Here is a 22,800-nt window from a genome sequence, read left to right on the forward strand (position 1 = left end):
ACAACTAATCTAAGGCATTTGGTTTATGGTTTTTCACCCAGACTTTCAATTATCACCAAGGCCTGAGAGAATGCAATGCTATGGTTCAGACACTAAATAGGCTGGGTCCCATTCTTTCCTCACATCATGGTGGTGACAGCAGAATAAGTCTGAAATCAGCAATAGAGCAAAATCTGTGTTGTGATAAATCCCTGGTGGTTTGTTGGCAGTGCATAGAAGCAACTGGTACTTTGTATCACTGTGTAGCTGTTGGATCCAATCATTCTGTAGGTCTAAAAAAATCATCAGTAATTTTTTGAACAGCAAAGAATTCCTATTACAATGTAAATTATTTTTAATCTGGCAAATAACCTCACGCCTGCGAGTACTGGGAATTTCTCATTTTCATCTTTCAGGCTAATAGCATAATTGAATGGATCATTTTATAAATATGCAGAGGGAAAATGAAGATTTTGCTTTGTGGTGTATTAAAATAAAACAAATAAGGAAAACAAGTATCTAAGAAGCAGTTCTAGCTTCAGTTGCCAATTGGGGACATGCTGAGAAAAGCAGTTAGTGCATATCTGTGGTGAAAGGAAAAATAGCTTCTTTATTAGGCTCTGTTAGCGCTTAATGAATTAAGATATCAATCTAACAATAAATTTGCAGGCTTCGGCAGATCTCTTCATATGATTGTTTGACACGGTACAGCTGTCATTTTATACGCTTTGTTTGTCTGATCACTGAGATAATATAAAGCTCTGGCACATAATCAATCAGCGGTTGCAATATTTTGGCTTCTGGATAGCTTGGCATCCATTAGCATGGTTATTTGCAAAATTTTACTTGTCGTGTATAACATGTATCACAGGAGGAAAACTGCAATAGAGTAGCACAAAATAATTATCAAGGCATAATAGCAGAATATAGCAACAATAAAAACTTCTGCTACTTAGGCATATTTTGCAAAATACACTACACATACATACACACACACACACACATAACATAAAATTCTAATAAACATACACTATAGCTATAGAAATAAGATTCCCTATCCATTTTATCATATAGAATAGCAAAACGGCTGAACTTTTTCTTTTTGTTCCCTACCCTACTTTTTTCTATCCCACTTAATCTATTAGTCCCATAAGGTTCAACCAGCCTAGTTTAGTAGTAGTCGGGGACACTAGATCCCATTGCTTCAGCGATGCCAAAAGTAGAAGGCCTTCTGATAATTATTACTGATGTTTAATGTATACAGAACAGATGCTCTTTCCTACAGTTTGGATGGGTATTGAAAATATTTTGCTGTGCAGTTATTTCCACAAATGTAGTCTTATTTCATATAATATGGACAACACCGTTTAATCCTAATGTGTCCAAAGTGGAACCAATAGTCCAAAGTAGTTACCAATGGAGTAACTAACTGCCACCAGGCCCCCCTGCCAAAATCTTCAAAGGGGACCTGGCACACAGCAACTTCTACCCAAACCCCTGTCCACCCACACCCCCCGCACCCTGCCTACAGGTAGAAGAGATGCTAGGGAGGGGGAATTTCTTCAAAGGAAACAGACCCACAGGGTCTACTTCCTTTATAGTGGTCATCACATCTTTATGGCAACTAGTGGAGGTTTGCCAATCATACCCTAGCTACTCTTTGCACAACATGGTGATATGCTGTTCTTTCTTATTAAATCTTAGTATGGCACCAGCCCATTAATAGCAACAACATGGTGCTGAGAGCCTCATCAGTTTAAAATCCCCAATAGGTGCTTACCAGCTCAAAGGAACCTATGAAACCTATGAAAAATGGCTGGTTGCATGCCTTTCCCAGTGTAGATTTTAGCAATAATTCACAATATACCAACCATTTTAGTTTTGGCTTAGGTTTTTATGTTCATAAAGGTTTTACTACAATGTAGGCAGTAAAAGCACCTTATTTCATTTATGCTGAAACCAAAACCTCTATAATATTTAATGAATGAATAAGTACTTACAGGAGACGATATGCCAGAATCACGACTTACACGTTGCAGTAAGCCTCTATTTCTTGACAAAACCGGCGCGGAATTGTAGGTATCAGTGAAGTCTGAGCAGTGAGATGAATAGGATTTAGAAAAGCTATTACTGCTGGTATTCACACCTGAGGAACTAAAGAGATAAGATGTATAAACAAAGCATGGCAAGTACAATATCTGCTTTATTTTCAAGGGATTTTAGTTATCATTGCATATATCTTTCCCACAATGGGACATGGGATGTTTTATCTGTGCTATGAAAATATATTATTTTACTTCAACATTATACATTTACATTGGGGATTTGCAGATGCACTTACTGAATCCATATCTATGGTGATGCCAGCTAAGCTAGCGCATTGTTACTGTGAGCATTGCGCAGAGAACCACTACATCCAAAAAGGGCCTTTTATACTTCTTGTATTGTTTTTTCATCTATATGTGTTCAGTGTATAAACCCATTTCCTGTGCAGTGATGCAGAATGTGTTGCTTTATAAATATTTCTTAATAATAACAGTTATACTTACATGTAAAAGTACTAAATGCACATGCTATGTCAAGTACACTGTGAAAGTCCAATACACAAACTATTGAGGGCACAGGAGTGTCTCGCAAAGGCATCTGGCAGACCTAGTGGAAATACGCAGCGTTTTTTGTTATTTCGCACTATTAGCACCATGGAAACGGGATTTGCTGAAAAACGCCATGTGTGGCTTGTGCGGCGTTTTTAGGGCGAGAAAAAACGCAGCGGAAAAACGCCATGCAAACCCAAATTGCAAACATATGCGAAAAGTTTGCGAACTCGCGAACACCCGATGTTCGCGCGAATTAGTTCGCCGGCGAACAGTTCGCTACATCTCTATTCCTTATTGATAACTTGAAAAAGAAGCACAGAAATAGGTGGCACTTTTTGTGCAAGGCAGTAGATGGCTTTGCCATAGAACTGATTTATGTGTGTATATTAGTGATGAGCAAATTTTTTCAGCAGGCATGGATTCGCAGCGAATCTTCAGCGAAAATTTGCTGCAAAAACATTCGCTCCACATCACAAAAAGTCGCAGTCATGTAATATTGGGCACGGTTGCGGCAAAGTCGGCACAGTCGCGGCAAAGTCGGCACAGTCGCGGCAAAGTTGGCACAGTCGCATCAAAAAAAGACGTGGGTGACAAAAAAGTTGCTTGACAAACACGTTTTGCTGATTTTTTGCCATTTCGCTTCACTGGAAAATTTGTGAAACAACAAGAAAATCTGCCAGATTCGCTCATCACTAGTGTACATAAGAAATTTTCTGTGCACAGGTATCAGCTTGTATCAGTGTGACTTTTTGATTTAAGCCTTCACGACAGTTCAACAATTTTCCAGCATCTGATTGGATTGCCCTTCAAGATAGCTTCCTAGGATAACCTAGTAGAGCAAGCAAGGCTAAATTACATCTAGGGTGGGCATACCAAGATAAGACTGTAAGACACATTCCCTTACCAGTGTGCATATTGTGATTATGCCATGTTTTTTTCCCACAATGTACTTTTTACCCCCAGTAATCTGGAATCACTACAGATACAGATAGGTGTTTTATGCAATTGTTCTGTGCTGCAGTTGCGTCTGATTTGCCAAAATGGATGTAACTGTGAGTGCACTTTATCAGGCAAAGTCTTCCTAGTGTCATTTTTGGTATTTGTCATGTGAGTGACATGTGTTCCCTTTTCTCTTGGTGCAAGGGTCTAGAACGACTGCCTGGTCTGGAGGTGTCAGTAGCTCCAAGCTTTTTCTTCATCAATAGACGCAGCAGAGCCCAATTTGGAATGGAAGTCAATAAGGACTGAGTGGCACCAAGAAAAACTATAGGAAGCACATTTTGACACTAGTAATCTCAGTGAAAGTGGTTTTAGGCAAAACTCACTGTGGGGAAAAGTACAAGTTGCCAACTGTACTAATGGATGTAAACAAGCCCTTATGTGACCCTCTACAAGGGCCAGCCCCACAGTTTGTCAACCACTGGCTTAGAGAGGGCATTGGTTACATAAAATTGAAGTTGACGGAATAATTTTACAGCTAAGCAGGTTGTATGAGTGAGCTGTGACTGATAGCAGCCTAAATTAACATAGATGCTAAAGTGAGAAATTATAAAGGAGAACAAAAGTCTGAGTAACAACTAGACACTTCTCCAGAGCCCTCCTTCTTTCAATTCACAGCACTGGGTCCCCCCTAATATAGCAATTTACTGTAACTTGTTCTGAAAGCAGAGTAGCACAGTGGGGTTGGTGGGCACCATCTCCCGCTGCTTCAGGCTCTTTTCTCACTGGATCATGTGCAGGTAAATGCAACCCAGACTTGGCTTCATCTGTACATGATCTGTGGAAGCAACTGCAGAGAGAAGGACTTGAAGCAGAATGAGATTACAACCTAGATTATAAAATCCACTGGGACAGGGACTGATGTGAAAAATGAAAACTTTCTGTACTGTGTAAATTGTGTCAGCATTATATAAATAAAGGATGCTGATGATAACAATAAAGTCATTTTCTACATCCAGCATGTTTTCCCCTTTTATAGATAGTAAAACAGAAGGACATTGCTGATTAAATGCATGGGACATTTATTTATTCTTATGACCAAGGCTAAAACATTCATCATAGACAATAATACAACAATATATTCTTATATGATTCCCAGGCATGCTCTTGCTATAGATAGCTATGATGTATTTCCCTTGCAGAATGAAGCAATATGCTGGTTATGAGGATCCATGTAAAAAATGCAGACGCAAAGTTATTTTTATTCATAGTAAGAAAAAATAAAAAGAAGATATAATTACAAATAACACTTTCCTCCCCCCCCCCCGCCTCCGCTTCAAAGGAACAGGAAGAGGTTAGGCCTTCTATTAACATCTTACTGCTTGCTCATTACAAACAGTATACCTGACTCAGCAGAAACAGTATAATTTCATTCAGGTATCAATCATTCTAAAACAAAATGTGCAGAACTTTCAGTGTAAGGAACTGTGTGTTATGCAGTCTTTATGATGCACACTTAATGCTATATTATTTCAATGGCATTCTCAATGAAATAGGATAGAACTGTATAACTCAAAGTGATAACAATGTGTCTTAGTATTCGGGCTATTAAGGAATAATACAGAGCATAAAGTCCTGCTGCATAGAACAGAGTCAGCAATGCAATAAAATGCTTCATTCCAAGCCCTGTAAATGGCACTTGTCCCGGGGAAACGATGCTGTTAATTTATTCATTTAATTCAGCTCATATAAGAAAAGTACCTTAATAAACAAGAAACTAAAGTTTAAGGTTAATGTAATGAAGTGTTTTTTTTGTTAGAGATTACACTATTTCTACTCATTATCACTAATAAGTGCAAAACTCCCTGGACACATTTGAAAAAGACACTTAATCCTGTGCTGTAACTCTATATTGTCTTTCATTTGCTCCCTGAGCAGACAACGTACAGATAAAGTGCTTAACCCCCTCTCTTTTTTCCTTATACTTTCATTTAATTCCTGCTTTCCTACCTTTCTGACATGACTTCATGTGGCCACTCTTCACCGTGTGCATATGACTGTGACATCCATTCGCAGAACCACCTCCCTTAGCCCCTCTATCTGGATCCTCATAGTTCTGTGACTACGGCTGCCATTGTATAACACTGCAGGATGCTGAAGAAGGATCCATGGATTCAGTTTCCTCTGAGACAGTATCTGTTACTTGCCAAGGCACCGTCATTTCCGCCTCTTTGGTCTGAACGTTAAACCTTATTAAACAAAAATTAAATAAATAGAATTTCTGGAGTCATTGAATTAATTTATATAAATATATATATTTATATAAAAATTGTATAAAATTATATTTCTGTGTAAAGATAATAAGCAGAAATCTTATTGTGCTAAGTAAGTCACAACCATTTAGAAAAATTAGGTGAAATAATTAAAAAAAAATATCCACCCCCAGGTTCATTACCACAGTTATCAATTGGATCTTTGCATTAATTATTTGTAGTGATGAGCAAAATGTTTCCTCAGGCATAGACGCGCTGCAAAATTCTGCATTTCACCATTGATAAACTGCCACAAAAATTTGCGACAGCGAGATTGTGTCAAATAAGTTACAGTTGCATAAAAAAAGTCAGCGAAGTGAAGCAAAACAGGACTGATTCGCTTGTCACTAATTATTTGAAGGGGACATATAACCACCTGTTTAACAAATTTGTTTGAATTGCTCTTCTGAGCACTTCTTTTTGGGCAGAGGTAGGATATTGTAACTGCCTGGTGTTCCTTTTTTTTGGATCAAACTAAAGGTGGCCATACAGATTTTAGTCTTCTTCCGACGAATGCTCATATATTAATTGTACGTTTAAATGCAATGATCTAAAACTAAATATATCCCAAGATATAATCCCACATAGAAAAAACAAGCAAGTGAGGCAATGCCAGAGGGCAAGGACCTTGATTAATCCCAAAAATTTGTAAAAAGTAAATGCTATAGACAAAGGTGCCATTATTAGCAACAGCACATAAGATCCCATTTTATGGGGGTTGGAATTGCTTAGTTTTATGCAGGGTCTCCATCAGGAGGGGAATAGGGGGTAGAGTTGAGCTGTGCATGTGAAATCTTTTTGTGTAAGGGGACCTGGGCGCGTTGCAAAAGTTACGCAGATTGCATATGTTACTTATAAACTTTCACCACAACTAATGCAATTTATGTAATTTCACAAAAACTACCTAGGAAAACCAAAAGACAATGTAGAGAAGCTTTGCAGGGACAAACTCCACTGACTACCAATGAATTCATTCAAAAACTTTTCATTTTAATTATTTATATGAACTACTAATTATAGAGTACTACATGAACTTTCCAGCAGGGGAATGACTGGTTATTGGGCCCCATAGCAACATCATTGGGCCCTTATGCTTATGCAATTTACAGAACTTGTACAAAAACTTATGTTACTGTCAAAGAAACTTACATAGCCCCCCAGTTAAAATACTGACTTATTAGCACATTAATTGTGTTTACTATTTTTATGAACTACTATGACTAGTTATGCAGCTTATGTAACTTAAGCAAAATGTTCCATATCAAGCAATGATAGCATAGAGCAGGGGCAGGAAGGTGGGAAGGAGTTCAACTTGGGGCAAACTCCACTGACCCCACTGTTCTCACCTTGCGTTATGGCAGCAGCCGCCTTGATATATAGATTAAACTGTAAGGCCCAATTTTAAAACACTACATAGCACCTTCTGGTGTTCCACATAAAATGATATGTGATACGTAAGTATGAATAAGGCAGAGTGTTATCTGTGAAACAATAACAGCAAATGTAATTTAAAAAGCTATCAATACAATAGAAATATATACAAATATGCCCAGCAAAAAGCAAATTCTAAGTTGTAGCTGGTTAGCTATAGCATGTCACGTCACTGTGTTAAAATCTGACTTTCACTAAATGTCAGACACAGATTGTTGATATTCTTATAGCTGCTTAAACAGACTGAGAAGGAACAGCCTCTGGTAACAAGGAAGCTGAGTCACTGTGTTATGGCTCACTTTAGTGCGCTTGATTTTAGTAATTACTTTCAAATCTCAATGTCAAACCCTCCAAACACAAACACTAGGCTGGATGTTTGAACCAAATACAATAGTCGCTTGACACATGTCTTCGTTATTGTTCATCTGTGTATGGTAAACAGACACTAGTTAAATTCATGGGATATTTGCGCAAGCCAACACTGATAACACTGACAGACTAAAAAGATTATGCTAAACTGAGAAGATTTGAAAGAATTAGCCATTTTTCTACGATGTCTCCTGAAAAAGGCATAATAACTACGCACAACTACCCAGATAACCCAAACAATGAGTGAGTATTAAGCTATGCATAAAATATATAGATGGAGTTGCTGGCACTACAGTTCTTACAATTTTATTATGTTACTATCCAATAGCAGAAAAGTAATTCTTAAAAATATCTTAATTTCTTAAAAATGTTCATTATTATTCATCAGATTATGTGATTTGCTGCTTTAATCGTACATAATACTAGACTCTAGTGTCACTAAGTGAGTCAATTAATCTTTATGGTGATGTAAGAAAAAAGTATATATAGTTAAGGCGAGAGTGTAAATGTACAAGATAAAAAAGGTAATGGCAACTGATTAAGCAAATGGAACTTAGTCTTTACAATAGTAAATTGATATATGTATGATTTAGATATCTGGGCTGATGCTAAAAAGATACTTAGTCATGTGAAAGATTACGCTAGGAAAATAAAATTCTATTATACAGGTATCGGATTCCTTATCCGGAAACCCATTATACAGAAAGCTCCGAATTATGGAAAGCCTGTCTCCCATAGACTACATTTTAATCAAATAATATAGACTTTTAAAACTAATTCTCTTTTTCTCTGTAGTAATAAAACAGTACCTTCTAATTGATCCCAACTAAGATACAAATAATCCTTATTCGATGCAAAACAATCCTATTGGGTTTAATTCATGTTTTCTTGATTTTTTAGTAGACTTAAGGTATGGAGATCCAAATTACGGAAAGATCCCTTATCCGGAATACCCTGGGTCCCGAGCATTCTGGATAATGGGTCCTATACCTGTCTCATTTTTTTGTACCAAAATAAATCATGCAATCCACCATAGAAAAGCAAAAAGAAAATATAGTAAAGAATAATGAGGTTGACCTGAACTGGCAACAATCTAAAGTAATAATGTCTGCTGTACTACTATATAAGTGTATCTTATAGCAAGCAGGAGAAGGATGGGAAGGATAGGGGATAGGAGGGGAGGAAGGGAGGGAGGGAGGGTAGGTATGGGTTGAGAAACAATAAAGATGTAATACTGCACTGAAAATGGATAAGGAAGAATATAACACCATACAAGCAGGAGAAGTTCTTGAGCGTAACACGGCATAATGGATTTGTGTTTATCTGTGCACTGGTAATCTATTAATCTATCTGCCTCACAAGCATAAAACAAGTGGTAGTGTCAATCTCCTTGTTTGTCCTGTTTATCTCAAGAAATAACTCCATAGATGTTCATGATAGAAACAGGAAAAAAAGTATGTTCAACAAAAGCTTTTTTATTTATTTATTGTACTAATGTTGAAAAGGGGGTATACCGACTGTCATCCTGAAAGCGAACAGAACCTTTTGGGCCCTTACTTGAGTCTCTGTCCATACTTTTAACCTTTTAATCTGTGGGTTCTAGCAAATGCCAGAGGGGCTGCTGTAAGATGTCACTTGGGCTGGTGGGGGGCTGTTTGGGCCTGGTTCTATAAATATATTACTCTACTGTACAGAACTGTGCATATAAGTAGCTTTATAAAAAATAAAATGTACATAAATACCTTCGTAGGGACTTGCTTTGGGACTGGTGCATAGTATCTAGTATTAATCTAAACCCACAGGGTAAGTTTGCCTGTCAAGCGATTTCACAAAGGTACACAACAGGTTTACTGATGCATATGGTGCACACTAAGCTATTTGTTACAATATTAAAGGGTGTAGGCCTGTGTATGCTATTCTGATCTTCATGCTCATTAGCAAACATACCTTGTAAATGTTCATTAAAAACAGTTCCCATTCCAGGTAGAGTTATTGTTATTAATTAGAGGAGGTGGACTAGAAGAATTACTGGAATATAGTGTTTACTAAATTATTAATAAATACAGTGCTGAGAAACAGTCTGTGACAAATTGTATTGTAATTATGATAAAAAAAAGCTTATTGTAGTTCTTCTTTATAAGCTCCTACAAAAGATTTATTAGATACATTCAAATTTGCCTTTTGAAGCAACAGGATAATAGAAATTCCTCGATTAGGTGGCCCAAGCTTCTCTGGGCACTCTATCTCCCCAATAAATTGAGCTACATCTCTGCTGGCACTCCTTCCATACTCTTATGGGAGTTTTTAAATTTGAGAAAGGACAATAACATGACATGTCTAGGGATGATTTTTGCCTGGGCAAAGCCAATACAGTGTATGGGAAGCTTGCCAAAGCAGGGTCTGAATTAGCAGAATTCATTTTTTAATGTCATTCCCTTACACACATTATTTTCATTTTATACATATAATTGGGATCCACTGAATCTATGATTATGTGCTGAGTGCCAGATCATTTTGCAAGATTTAAATTGAATCCTTTGTTCAAATCTGCATATGCAAATAAAGGATATGATTTAGTATTCGGCTAAAGCTTGTGTGCAGGATTAGATATTATGAGATGTGAGGATTATGTGATATAATAATGTGAAGACTGGAATGCCAAACTGAAAAGTATACAAAGTCCTGAAACCTACAAATGATCTGTTTGTACCTGAAACACAAAAATGATAGAATGTATAACAATAGGTTGTGCCTTACTGCCAACTTACTGGCACTGCTGATCTACAGTACCAAACCAAACAAAGAAATGAATTCTCCTCACTCTCTCATAATAGTTCCCCAACTTTTGGCCAGTGATCCCTGTAGTAACTAATAAACTGGAAAAAAATTCTTGGAATTTGAATGAATCAAATTAATTTGAGTATAAGATGGATCCAACTGGCCAAGACATAGACACACCCTTTCAGGTAAATGCAGAGAAGGAGGTCCCTGTGCAAAATCTGCCCACCACTCCCTCCCTCCTAACCAATAATGTTGTTTACAGTGCCTTGAGTGCACCACATCATTGTTGGACTCCTACATTTATTTATTTATTGATTGATTGATAAATGTTTTTAGTACAACTTTCCCCTTGGCTACTGTGGCAGTTGCCAACGCCTTATTGCATTTTGACCTTTCTGATTTTACTGTATAATATTTTCATTGCAGAAGTGAAAACCTCTTTTTCAAAGCTGCAAAGGAAAATAATATCAAAGTTTTAAAACAACTGATTGGAGAGAATTTTGACCCGACTATTAAAGGTATGCATATCATATTGTGATTTTGATACTACAGCACATAGCAGAATAAAGATTTAGATGTAACTCTGGTGGTATTACTGTATATAGTCACTGTAGTGTGTGAGATGGTGCTCCTTTTAGGTAACAGCAGACCTGAGCCTCCTCTTATTATGGGAGAGCAGAAAACTCTGTGAATTTAGCACTGGTGCCTCCTCTCGGTGTGGGATTGTGTATAACACCATCTACCTATCTATCTATCTATCTATCTATCTATCTATCTATTTTATTGTGTATTATAATAATACAAAAATGGATCCATTAACAGTTTGTATATGAGTACAGATATGGAATACTTCATTATTAGGTAAATTTAAACTTAGTATACTGGAATTTTAGGTAGTTTGGCCACCCACAAATTTTTCGCAGTTTCCCCAAATTTTCCATAGTTTTGCAAATTTTTCAGCAAAGCAAAATGGGACAGATTCACTCATCGTTACTGTAGACTAATGGCATGTGCATGAACCATCGCACCTACATGGCACCACAAGGATTGCTTGACAATTGCAGAAAGTAGCAACTGGTTAAGGAAACCATGCCCCTTAGGGTGATGGGGTTTAGTATGAATTCAGAAGCCCAGTACTATTTACGGCTCCATGGGTGCAGCCCTAGTAAGCATGGAAAACGTTACCAAATTAATCCACAACAGCTCCCCTTATTCTATGCCAATCTTGAATTAGACCAAGCTTTTTCAGTTCCAAGGGCCCATTCTGACGATGTACGCATCTCAAAAGGGTTTGTTTGTACACTTGGGGAATTATGAACAAATTATTAATCCGAGCAGCTTCTTCAGTTCAACTGACTGGTACGGGAAGTCCTCGATAAATACAACAATAAAAGTGTAAAATCTGTTTGCCCTGGTTATAATAAGCAGCAAGCTGTTGGCCAAGATATCCATGTCACTGCCACAAAGGGAGACCTTAGAGAGTCACCAGATGGCTTGTATAAAAAAAGAACCAAAATCTTTCATCAAAAGGGATTCAGTTTGAAAGAAGTCAGTTTGGATGTTTGGAATAAACTTGAAACTTTAAAACTGAAGTCACTTTAAAAAAAAAAATTCAAAACTATATGTAGTGTATGTGCAGGTGGCAGAATGAGAGCACTTCAAAGACAGGAGTCAGATAATTACTGCAATCAACTGCCAACTGCAAGGGGCATGCTTCCGAGTCATTGTGCTGATGTTAGGCTGCATGGCAACTTAGACTGTGTGTTCCAGCCAAGAACGAACATCTTATTGTGGAGAGATAGTAGTGTCTCTGGCTTACATACTCTGGTACACAGATCTGTCATAGTGACAAGTTCTGAATGCATGTAGAGGTATTTCTTTGGTTATTTTTGGCTATTTGATGTTTTTTCATTATTGCAGGGGCTCTAGGAGAAAATGTGTTACATATTGCAGCTCTGTACAACAATAATGAAATTCTGGTTGAACTGCTGGATGCATTCCCATTCCTAATCAATAAACCAATAGAATGTGACGCATATAAAGGTAAGGTATTATATATGATATGTTTAGTAGAGCAATGGAAGAAGTGATTCAATCAATGTCACGTAACCAATGGTTTAAGGCTGACATGTTAGGAAATATAATATAGCTGGTTCATATCATACAAATCATGTGCTGAGCCAATTCCCTTGGAATAGCCTTGTAAAATGGCTAATCTAACAGTGAAAATGACACAAGACTTGTTGCATATGAGCCACACACCTGGATGACCAAAAGTAGATACAACCAGATGACTAACAGTCTGATCAGTCGGATTATTTGGTACAGCAATAGGGCCAATGGATTTCTGGGCTGGCCGCTTAAGGTGGTCATACACATTCAGATTTTAGTTTCTGACAAATATTTGGATATCGATCATACATTTAAATGCAATGATCTAAAACTAACATTCAGACTGAAACTGTAGGATAAAGCCGTAAAAATAATAAATCAGAGGATGTTCTGAACATGGAATAGTTGGCAGACACTAATCATATGAAAGTGACTTCCTGGAAATGCACTGTAGGTCCCCCAAAGATATCATCAGAACACAAAGCTTGCGCAGATGTTATCTGACTGAAATTTTCTAACCTGTCCGATTGCCGTGGTACAAAAATTATTGGGATGATAATTCAGAGCCCACACATGATCCGAAAATCATACGAAAATATGCTTTGTACGATTTTATGAGTGTGTGTATGGCCAGCTTTACATTCTGTCTGCTTATTCCCTTAATTACTTTTTTCCCTTTGTTTTGGCCATTTTGGAAGAATATCACAGGTTCATTGGCCAAACAAATCATATTTTGGGGAAATGTACATATCTTTGCACAATCCAGACAACTATTGACTGAACTGTACAATACTCTGTGTGTGTGGCCAGATAATTTTAAGGAAAATATCCCATTAAAAAAAAGGATTCTTGTGAAACTAAGTAAAACACCAGCTACTGTCTGCACATTAAGCCCCATAATTAATAAAAGGCATTAAGTTTTCCAAGGTGCACTAACCCATAGCAAGCAATAACATGTTTGCTTTTAAACCAGTAAATGCTACCAGCTGATTGGCTGCTATAGCTGATTAGACCAGTAGCATACTTTCCCCTTTGATTACCTACCCCTGGTAGGGGGAAGAAGAGGCAGGACTGATTAATGTGGAAGCGCAGGAGTTCATATTGACACAATGGAGAGCTTACATTAAAGTACCTTTGTCAGGTGGCATCATTCATCCATAGCCTACAGTGCTTTGTAAATGACCCCTAGTAAATATATCTTAATACTTCTTATTTCAGAATTTCACAAGAATCTTTTGCATTTTCCGTTTATCCAGGGGAAACCGCTTTACATATAGCGATTGTGAATCAAAATGCTGAGATGGTGAGAGAGCTAATTGCCCGAAAAGCAGACATGGAGAATGCTAGAGCAACTGGAAACTTTTTTGCCCCCAGAAGAAAAGGACAACATTATTATGGTACAGTAATAGGAAGAAACAGTTATAATTTGGGATATTCACCAATTATTCAGGTTAATCAAACAAATTTTAATTATTAAATCTGAGGCAAATATGAATGTTCTGGCAGGAGTAGATAAGACACAGCCAGTGCCCAGATAAAGGTCAGAGTGAGATGGGATGAATCAATTTCAGATAAAATCATAGGCCACTATATAACTGAAACAGTCATGACACATATATACATGAATGTTAACTCTTCTATATTTGGTAGTCCAGTAACAGTAATTTTTTAATGCGACAGTGCCTTTTTTAACATGACTGCGCTTTTTTTTTTTTGACATGGCTAAAAAATTTTCTCAAAAAACTTCGTCAATGGCGAAATGCAAAATTTTGCTGCGAATTCATGCATGCCGAAAAAATGTGCCCATTGCTAGCTAGCATACTTTTAACTATGTAGTACAAGTATTGAGGAGTCTATGCCAGTATTAGACATGTCACATAAATCTGACTGTATTCTTAACCTGTTTTGGATGAGAGCCATATTAAATCCAGGACACAGGCAAGATTTGTCTTACAATGATACATATATCATTGAGATCATATAACTCTGAGGTATACCGAAACATGTAATAAACTCACTGTAACGTAACAAACATGGTCAGCTATTTAAACCAGGGAAGTGAGTGGGGAAAAGCTGTGACCTGGGCCTCCCTGAAACAAAGGCGTTCAAATAAAACTTAATAATAAAACCCCATGTAACTGCTTATCACAGGGTCCCACCCATTCTATTCAGACAGTTGAGCAATTTGGCCACAAGGGAACAAATATGATCATTTGTATAAATGCAGAAACCGCTGTGTACCTAGCTCTCTTCCATGTTTGATTACCTGGCTACAATCTTATGGATCTAAGCCATGCAGTAGGCTAAGTCCTATGTTGTTTCACATGCTTTACTGAGCCCCTGCCCTTGCTTCTACAAACAGAATCTTGGTGCCCCTCTCATTTTCCTGCTCTAGGACCTACTGAGAATTTGGAATTAAAATAATTTGTGGATTCTTCTCCATCTAACCTGTATATAATCAATTGCCAGTCATACGGACACCTTTCTGTTCTGTTAAGTGCCCAATATACATACAAGTGACCGAAGATCCACACTGTGACCAGGTGCATGCCTATGGGGACAGAGATAAATAAGTAAATGAAAGTGTACATAGCTCCCATGTATCCAGAACACATGCACAAATCCCACAAAAAGGTACTTTTCCTATATGCAGTAAGATTGTTGTTGTTGTGTTATTATTACAGATACAATTAAATCTTTCCCTACCTATTACTTTTAAATTGTGTCTGATTTTATAAGACAGACGCACAAGTACTTCATTTAAAAAATCAGTTCTATACCAACAGGCCCAACTCTTTGTAAATGTCTAATTGGCAATGTAATAAAAGTTTGCCAGGTCTAGGTCTAAGCATAGGTTGTCCATTGAGACTGTTGTTTATGTAAGTATAGAGTGAGACTGGTTTACTGTAAGGTTGAGAAAAGAGAATTACATGTAACTAAGCAATTTTGCAGCGTAGAAGAGACAGTAATAATAGTGAGCCAAAGGCACATCGATGGAAATAACAGCTCTGAAAACTGAGTTTGGTTCTGAAACAACAACAACTTTACAGGAATAGTTAAGAAATACAAATAAAGCATCCATCATTATACAGAAAGGAGGTGTTTCACTTTCTAACTGCAGCAAAAAGAATAAAAGCAAATATAAACTTTAGTACCACTTGAAAATTTAAAAATATCCCATATTTACCAAGACATTCCATGACTATATAAATATATATACAGGCCACTGAACTCTATCTATCTATCATCTATCTATCTATCTATCTATCTATCATCTATCTATCTATCTATCTATCTATCATCTATCTATCTATCATCTATCTATCTATTTATCTAATAAAAGAGGTTATTTTTTTATTATAATAGACAATTTTCAGTAAGTCGTGACTGAAAATACATCTCTGTGCACTGATTATAACTGATGACATCACAAAGCACCATTTATAAGGATATAATTTACATAATATTTGTGCTGTGAGCCTTGTGTCCTTGCAAAGTGTTTTTTATTTTTCACCATACAGGACATTGGTGCCTAATCATGTTTGTAAAAAATTCTTTGTATTTATATTTCAGGAGAATATGTTACATCATTTGCTGCCTACGTGGGTAATCAGGAGATTCTTCAAACACTAGTGGAAAATGAAGCACCTTTGGAAACTCAGGATAGCCAAGGTAACATATGGAGACTGTTTATAGTTCCCAAAGTAGCCCTTTGTGCCATTACCCAAATGCTTATCCAAATCTGCACTTATAAGTGCATCCAGCAATTGGTCCTGCTGCCCCAATGAATGCATCATGACAGCACCAAAGCAAGTAAAATATTAGAAGAATGTAATGAAAGGTGAAAATATATGCACACTTCAAACAATTTTCTTTGCTGGTGGGATAGTGTTGTTCACAGAGTCTGCTCCCTTCTGGTATCATCTCTGGCATCATCAGAGGGGGCAGGGTGAGTTTGGGCCATCAAGTTCCTTCTCAGCTTCTGTTCCCATCAGGGCTGGAATGGGAACAGATTGTTAGGGTTGGTGCGAGGATGGAAATTCCCAATCTGCACATCACTTACGGGGTTCCATTTGTTTACTGTGTTAACACATGCTTTGTCATATGCAACATAAACTTGAAATTGTTAGGAATATGGTCAATAGAAAGCCCATGCTCTGCTCATGTGACCCTGATATAAATATGGAACAAATATCTACACAATTTACAAATAAGTGCACAATTGTACACTGACTTCTGGTAGGTGCAATTAACTTTTCACTTAAACCCATTAATAAATGAATCAAATACTTAATCTTTTAACCTCCACATTTATGTTTGTTTGCACATGGAGAATAAAGAAGAGAAAGGATACCAGAAAGGCATTCAATTAAAAGGTAGCAAGATTTGATGTACAGGTATTGGTAATAAAGTGATATCCTTAGGATAGAAGATGTATTTCAACACGGAGAAGTAACTTTAAAATTGCATGTCTCTAACACATGTAAATTAAAAATAACCCTGACCAAAATATGAATATGTGAATTATCTCTGCAGGAAATACAGTGTTCCACATCCTGGTTCTGCATCAAAATAAATCCATGGCCTGCAAGATGTATGATTTCTTAGCTGCGATAATCCCTAAAAAACAACTTTCATACTTGGAAACCATTACCAATAATGATGGCATGACACCATTTAAACTGGCTGCCCAACAAGGAGACGTACAGGTAGCATAAAGTGAAGTGGGGGAAAATGAAAAAAATAAACTATAATTTTGTAATAAGGTAAACAAAACTGCCTTCTAACAAGTATTCATTATGCCATTAGTGCTTCTAAAATGTCTTCTGGAATTAAAGGAACAGTAACACCAAAAAATGAAAGTGTATAAAAGTAACTAAAATATAATGTGCTGCTGCCCTGCACTGGTAAAAGTTGTGTGTTTACTTCAGAAAGTCTACTATAATTTATATAAATAAGCTGGTATGTAGCCATGGAGGCAGCCATTCAAAGGAGAAAAGGCACAGGCACATAGCAGATAACAGATAAAACACTACAGAGCTTATCTGTTATCTGCTATGTAACCTCTGCCTTTTCTCCTTTTTTCCAGCTTGAATGGCTGCCCCCTGTGGCTACACAGCAGCTTATTATATAAATTATAGTAGCGTTACTGTAGCAAACACACCAATTTTACCAGTGCAGGGCAACAGTGCATTATATTTTTATTACTTTAAATCTCTTTCATTTTTTAGTGTTACTGTTCCTTTAAAATACTTTCCAAAGCATTACTTTCACTGCTGTCTTACAACTGAGCCTCGGAGACATCAGTCTTGCCATTTTGTCTTAATTCATAGTGTACAGTAGCTAGAAACCATCTCTCTGTTATTTGTACTCACAGTTCTCGATGGAACTTATTTATTAATACTTGCTAAATTGCCTAATGTAGCTACCTATGAAAATCAACTGGAGGTTTGCTTTTAGTAATCTACCTACAGCAGAGTGATCAGGAATAACTATCTCTTCCACTGGAGATCCGCCTTCATGGGCTTACCCTTTAGCGGGAACTCTATGCTCAGGCTCTAGGTCATGCATCCTTTACCTCTTTTTACAAATGTACTGACTTTGGCTCCACCCCAGGCTTTGATATTTTGGACATAACATAAAACTGGAGGGAATACAATGAAAGGTAACATGAGGTAACACCTTTTCAGAGAAAGGGTGATCGAAAATATAGAACAGCCTTCTGCAGATGTGGTGGAGACTAATGCCGTTAAAGGAACACGTATTGGATAGGCATATGGCAACTATAATAACTTGAAACAAAACTAGATTGATAAGGCGGCAAGATGGGACTGTACTTTTGTACCATCAAATGCTATGTTTAATAACTCTTTATTGACTGAAAGGTTTACAATCTCTTGGTTTGTCTAATGGTACAAATATAAATCACTCCACATTTCATATCTCGGATAGTACTTTTCATTAATCTCAGTTGTAGTGTTCACCTAGAGGTAGTACGTACAGAATGAACTGAGTTGGACTATTAAGTCTCTATACTGGCAGGAGTCTTAACCATACCTGGCCTTCTTGTTGGAGCCTCTGGTTGCTATACTAACTACCCTGATTGAGCCTCTCACTCCTAGAGAAAGCTATTACAAATTTATATAACACCATTTTTACCTAATTGAACCTACCTACCTACTCCGAGGCCCTTCAACACACCAACTCCCCCAGCAAGTGGGTTCAAAGTGGCAGAATATGTGATAGCTTTACATTTTAATAAGTAGGGAACCCTGACACCCCATGGCCAGTCACTGAACTGCCAGGGAAATACTTTAACCCAGAAACGGAAAAAATTTTCCCTTCTAATCAGGGGTGTTTGGAACCCCACACTTACCTTTACAGCGCCAGAGGGGTCCAGAGGAGGGCTGCATTGTTAGTTTGGAGAGCGCAGGAATTTGTCTCTTAAAAGTTACCAGGAGCAGATTTTTGCGCCCCTGGTAACTTTGGGGGCGCTGCCGCCTGAGGCAAGTTTCTCAACTCTCCTTATGGTAGCAGCACCCCTGCTGTAGATCAGGATTAGCTCTTATTTGTCCAAAACTCTCTTAGAAGACGACCTGAAATGAAGGTCTAAAAAAACCTTTACCCCTCTACCCACATACCTGTATGTATCCTTCCAAGCAACTAATGCATCTGTAATCGCAGCTGTAATCACCATGAAGTATTGTTTAAATTTAATTAAATGTGTATTGAAAGTTCTCTCATTTATTTTTTTTAGATGTTTGAGTATTTTATAAAAAAGAGGAGACATACCATTTTGTCCTTTGGCCCACTGGGGTCAACACTCTATGACTTAACTGGCATTGACTCATGGGATGACAGATTATCAGTTATAGATATTATATGTACAAGTAACAATAATGCTGTAAGTACTGAATCAATTTTTAATTTGAAAAATGAGCTTTGAAATGTAAAAAGTAAAGTAAAGATTATATCTGTATATTTCTTTTTGCAATGTAATGAAAGCAGATTTCATATTACACAGTAGAGAAGGCAGAATGTGTGGCAGATGCAAGGAGGATGCTACCTGCTTGGTGGAGAAAGAATAACTGTCTAGGGCTATTTTTTTCTTTTTGTGGGAAAAAACTTGGCTGTTGTGTGTATGTCCAAGCTAGTTCATCTACCCTTAGTCAGGAAACTGATTAACAAGATCACTATGCTAAAGGTAGACTTGGGGGCTGATTTACTAAGACACGATTTCGAATCCGAATTGGAAAAATTCCGATTGGAAACGAACATTTTGCGACTTTTTCGGTAATTTTGTGATTTTTTCGTATTTTTTGCGATTTTTTCGGCGTCTTTACGATTTTTGCGTAAAAACGCGAGTTTTTCGTAGCCATTACGAAAGTTGCGCAAAGTCGCGATTTTTTCGTAGTGTTAACACTTGCGCGCAAAGTCGCGCCTTTTTCGTAGCGTTAAAACCTAAAAGGCACGACGTTTCGCGCAAGTTTTAACGCTACGAAAAAATCGCGACTTTGCGCAACTTTCATAATGGCTACGAAAAACTTGCGTTTTTACGCAAAAATCGTAAAGACGCCGAAAAAAATCGCAAAATTACCGATCATTATGAAAAAAACGCAATCGGACGCATTCGGCCCGTTCGTGGGTTAGTAAATGTGCCCCTTGGTGTGTTGTAAAGAAAAATGTGTTAGATTTCATATATTTTTATATATAAATAATGCATAGATGCTATTCCGTACACTATCTAGCAAACCAATCTCATCTCTACACTGTGCAGGATTACCTTACCCAACCCCTGTAAAATCTCAGAGTTTTACACTTGTATAAGCAGACTGCACGCCTACATCTCTGGCCACCACAGTAAGTAGGTTCGTAAAATGAGACGGTTAAAAGGAGAGGTTTATAATATTTATCACCCCACTGACTGAATGGTAAAATGAATCAACAAACAGAATTTATATTTTTATTTGACTGTTTGACTGTTGACCGGTGGCGTAACTATAGAGAAAGAAGACCCCGGGGGGGGGGGAAGAGGGGGTTGGACAACACAGGGTCTGCTTCCTCTATAGTTGTATAAATTCTTCACTTCCCACTTGCAAGTAGTAGAGTAGACAGGCAGAAGACGCCAGTGGGGGGTGGGCAGAAGATTTTTTTGTAGGTGGTCCCAGTACACACTAGTTACACCACTGCTGTTGATCTAAATGAAAGTTTTCTTGTTATTATCTGCATTATGAAAGATCATGTTTTTAAATACAGTATTATTACACCATAGCTACTCTCACTTGGTTTTTCTAAGTCAAATATATTCCTATTTTTATAGGCGAGAAACCTGTTAGAAATAACCCCCCTGAAGGAGCTGCTTCACTACAAATGGACTGCTTTTGGATATAAGTACTTTCTGCTTTGCACCATTTTCTATATTATGTACACGGTAATCCTGACTCTATGCTGCTTGTATCGCCCAATAATGCATACGTTTACATATCAAGATGGAAAAGGAAACACCAGAAAACCATTATATGTAAGAATTTTGCATTTTCCGTTTCTAAATTTTTTTTTTTTTTCCAATTTGTCTTTTTATGAAAAATTTCCAACATATTAAGAAAGCATAGAACAACAATAGTAAGTATGGCAGTGCAGGAGACAGTACATTGGTTTGGCAATTTATAAGTATACAACAATTTTAAATTGAAAATACTTATTGCCACATCAGGATTGATGCAGAGGAAGTTTGAGAGAATCAACCCCATGTTAAATCAAATCGGTTGTTGGTGCCTTGTTTATGGGTGAGCTCCTGAGTTGCCTGAGTGGTCTGTGATTGTGGATTCCAGATTGTAGTTCCCATTTTTCTTTTAATTGTGCTGAGGGGTCCGATTTCAAGTTGATAAGAAGTTATTATAGTATGGATAGTGCTCTGGATGGGGCTGATTTGGAGGACCAGATGTGCTCAAAGGACATAGGTTACCATCTAGAGGTGTTAGATGGGAAATAGGAAAGGAATAGGTGGTCTATTTGTCTATATTTGAATGTATCCACATCAGTCATTGGACGGTTTTGTATTATCTCTCCTATTGGTTTAATAATTTCTCCCTTTATAGAAGATAGTGGCTGCTTGGTAGAGAGCTAGAAACCGGCCTTTATAATTATTGAGTTCTAATCCAGGAGTGAAGTTAGGATTGCCTAGTACCTTTATGTGGAGTGTGGGTTGGTTAATACAGTGTCTGGTTTTTAACTAAGGAGTCCCAAGCCTGAAGGGTGTATATAAATTTGAGGCCACCCTTATATTTGATCATCCTATTATGTTCTGGAAGCCAGAAGGGAGGGCCCATGGGGGGATGATGTTGAGTCTTGTTCTACTCTTGTCTGTGGAAATCCCAATCTAAGCATCCAGTTTGGAAGTGTTGAGCTTCCACATTAGTGTGGGCCCGGTTAATTCAGGGCTTTTCATTTGCCCTAAAGTTTATGGTAAAAGCTGATAATTGTTTAAGTAGACCTGTTGGGGGTTTGGTACAGGAGGGATTGGGATGTGTAGAGAAAGCAGGATAATATGTTCATTTTGAGAACACTGGGCAGAGACAGTTTAAAGAAAGTGTTTGAAAAATTCATCCATCTCGCTGTAAAACACCAACTGTGATATAGGAAGCATAAAAAATAAAATTACCCTCTCCCCAAAAATGGTTTTTGAACAGTGGTTGCCATATTGTCCAGAACCCTCCCTGGGCTGAACTTCCCTGTGATGCACTTCTCCTGTTGGGACTCATTCACGTATGAATTTCTGTCATCAGTTTCTGTTCTTTGATTTGGATAAAAATGTTATCTATTTTACTGCGAAATTGGTTAATATACACATATGTGTAATCGACAAATTCCATATATAATGTATAATCTGTTTATATAATCCTTAGGATCATTTCAAATTGTTCCTACCATCTGCTCTTATATACATAACTCATTGAAATAAAATGTGCTAATTATTCATTGTCACTTATTTATATAAAAGTTTTTCAATTACAGAAAGACTGAGAGTGATACATTAAAGATCAGATAATTCATTCTGAACTGATGCATTATTAAATTACGGCAAAGCATAAACATGCAAAAAAAAAAAAATGAATCAAATTATTTTATAAGCAAACTATAGCATGTACTGCAGGGATCACCAACCTTTCTTACTCATGAGCCACAGTCAAATGTAAAAAGACTTGGAGAGCAACACAAGCACCATAAAAGTTCATGAAGGTGCCAAATAAGGGCTGTAATTGGCTATTAGGCAGCCTCTA

General features: G+C 37.3%; 2 protein-coding genes across 3 annotated transcripts in view; one reads left to right on the plus strand and one right to left on the minus strand.

The window, feature by feature from the left end:
• LOC101731180 overlaps positions 1-22,800 on the minus strand; it is a 75,519-nt gene that overhangs the window by 27,651 nt on the left and 25,068 nt on the right. For both annotated transcript variants that reach the window (XM_031902259.1, XM_031902258.1), the window contains exon 2: positions 1,980-2,133. In XM_031902259.1, coding sequence (XP_031758119.1) covers positions 1,980-2,133 — 154 coding nt within the window. The remainder of the gene's footprint in view (positions 1-1,979; positions 2,134-22,800) is intronic.
• Positions 7,725-22,800, plus strand: part of LOC105947301 (transient receptor potential cation channel subfamily V member 6) — a 45,579-nt gene continuing 30,503 nt past the window's right edge. The window contains exons 1-8 of the mRNA XM_018094030.2: positions 7,725-7,870; positions 10,835-10,926; positions 12,329-12,451; positions 13,777-13,917; positions 16,094-16,192; positions 17,057-17,229; positions 19,278-19,424; positions 20,841-21,041. Coding sequence (XP_017949519.2) covers positions 7,812-7,870; positions 10,835-10,926; positions 12,329-12,451; positions 13,777-13,917; positions 16,094-16,192; positions 17,057-17,229; positions 19,278-19,424; positions 20,841-21,041 — 1,035 coding nt within the window. The 5' untranslated portion in view covers positions 7,725-7,811. The remainder of the gene's footprint in view (positions 7,871-10,834; positions 10,927-12,328; positions 12,452-13,776; positions 13,918-16,093; positions 16,193-17,056; positions 17,230-19,277; positions 19,425-20,840; positions 21,042-22,800) is intronic.

This window comes from Xenopus tropicalis, chromosome 5 (assembly GCF_000004195.4).
Source record: "Xenopus tropicalis strain Nigerian chromosome 5, UCB_Xtro_10.0, whole genome shotgun sequence".
Classification (NCBI taxonomy): Eukaryota; Metazoa; Chordata; class Amphibia; order Anura; family Pipidae; genus Xenopus; species Xenopus tropicalis.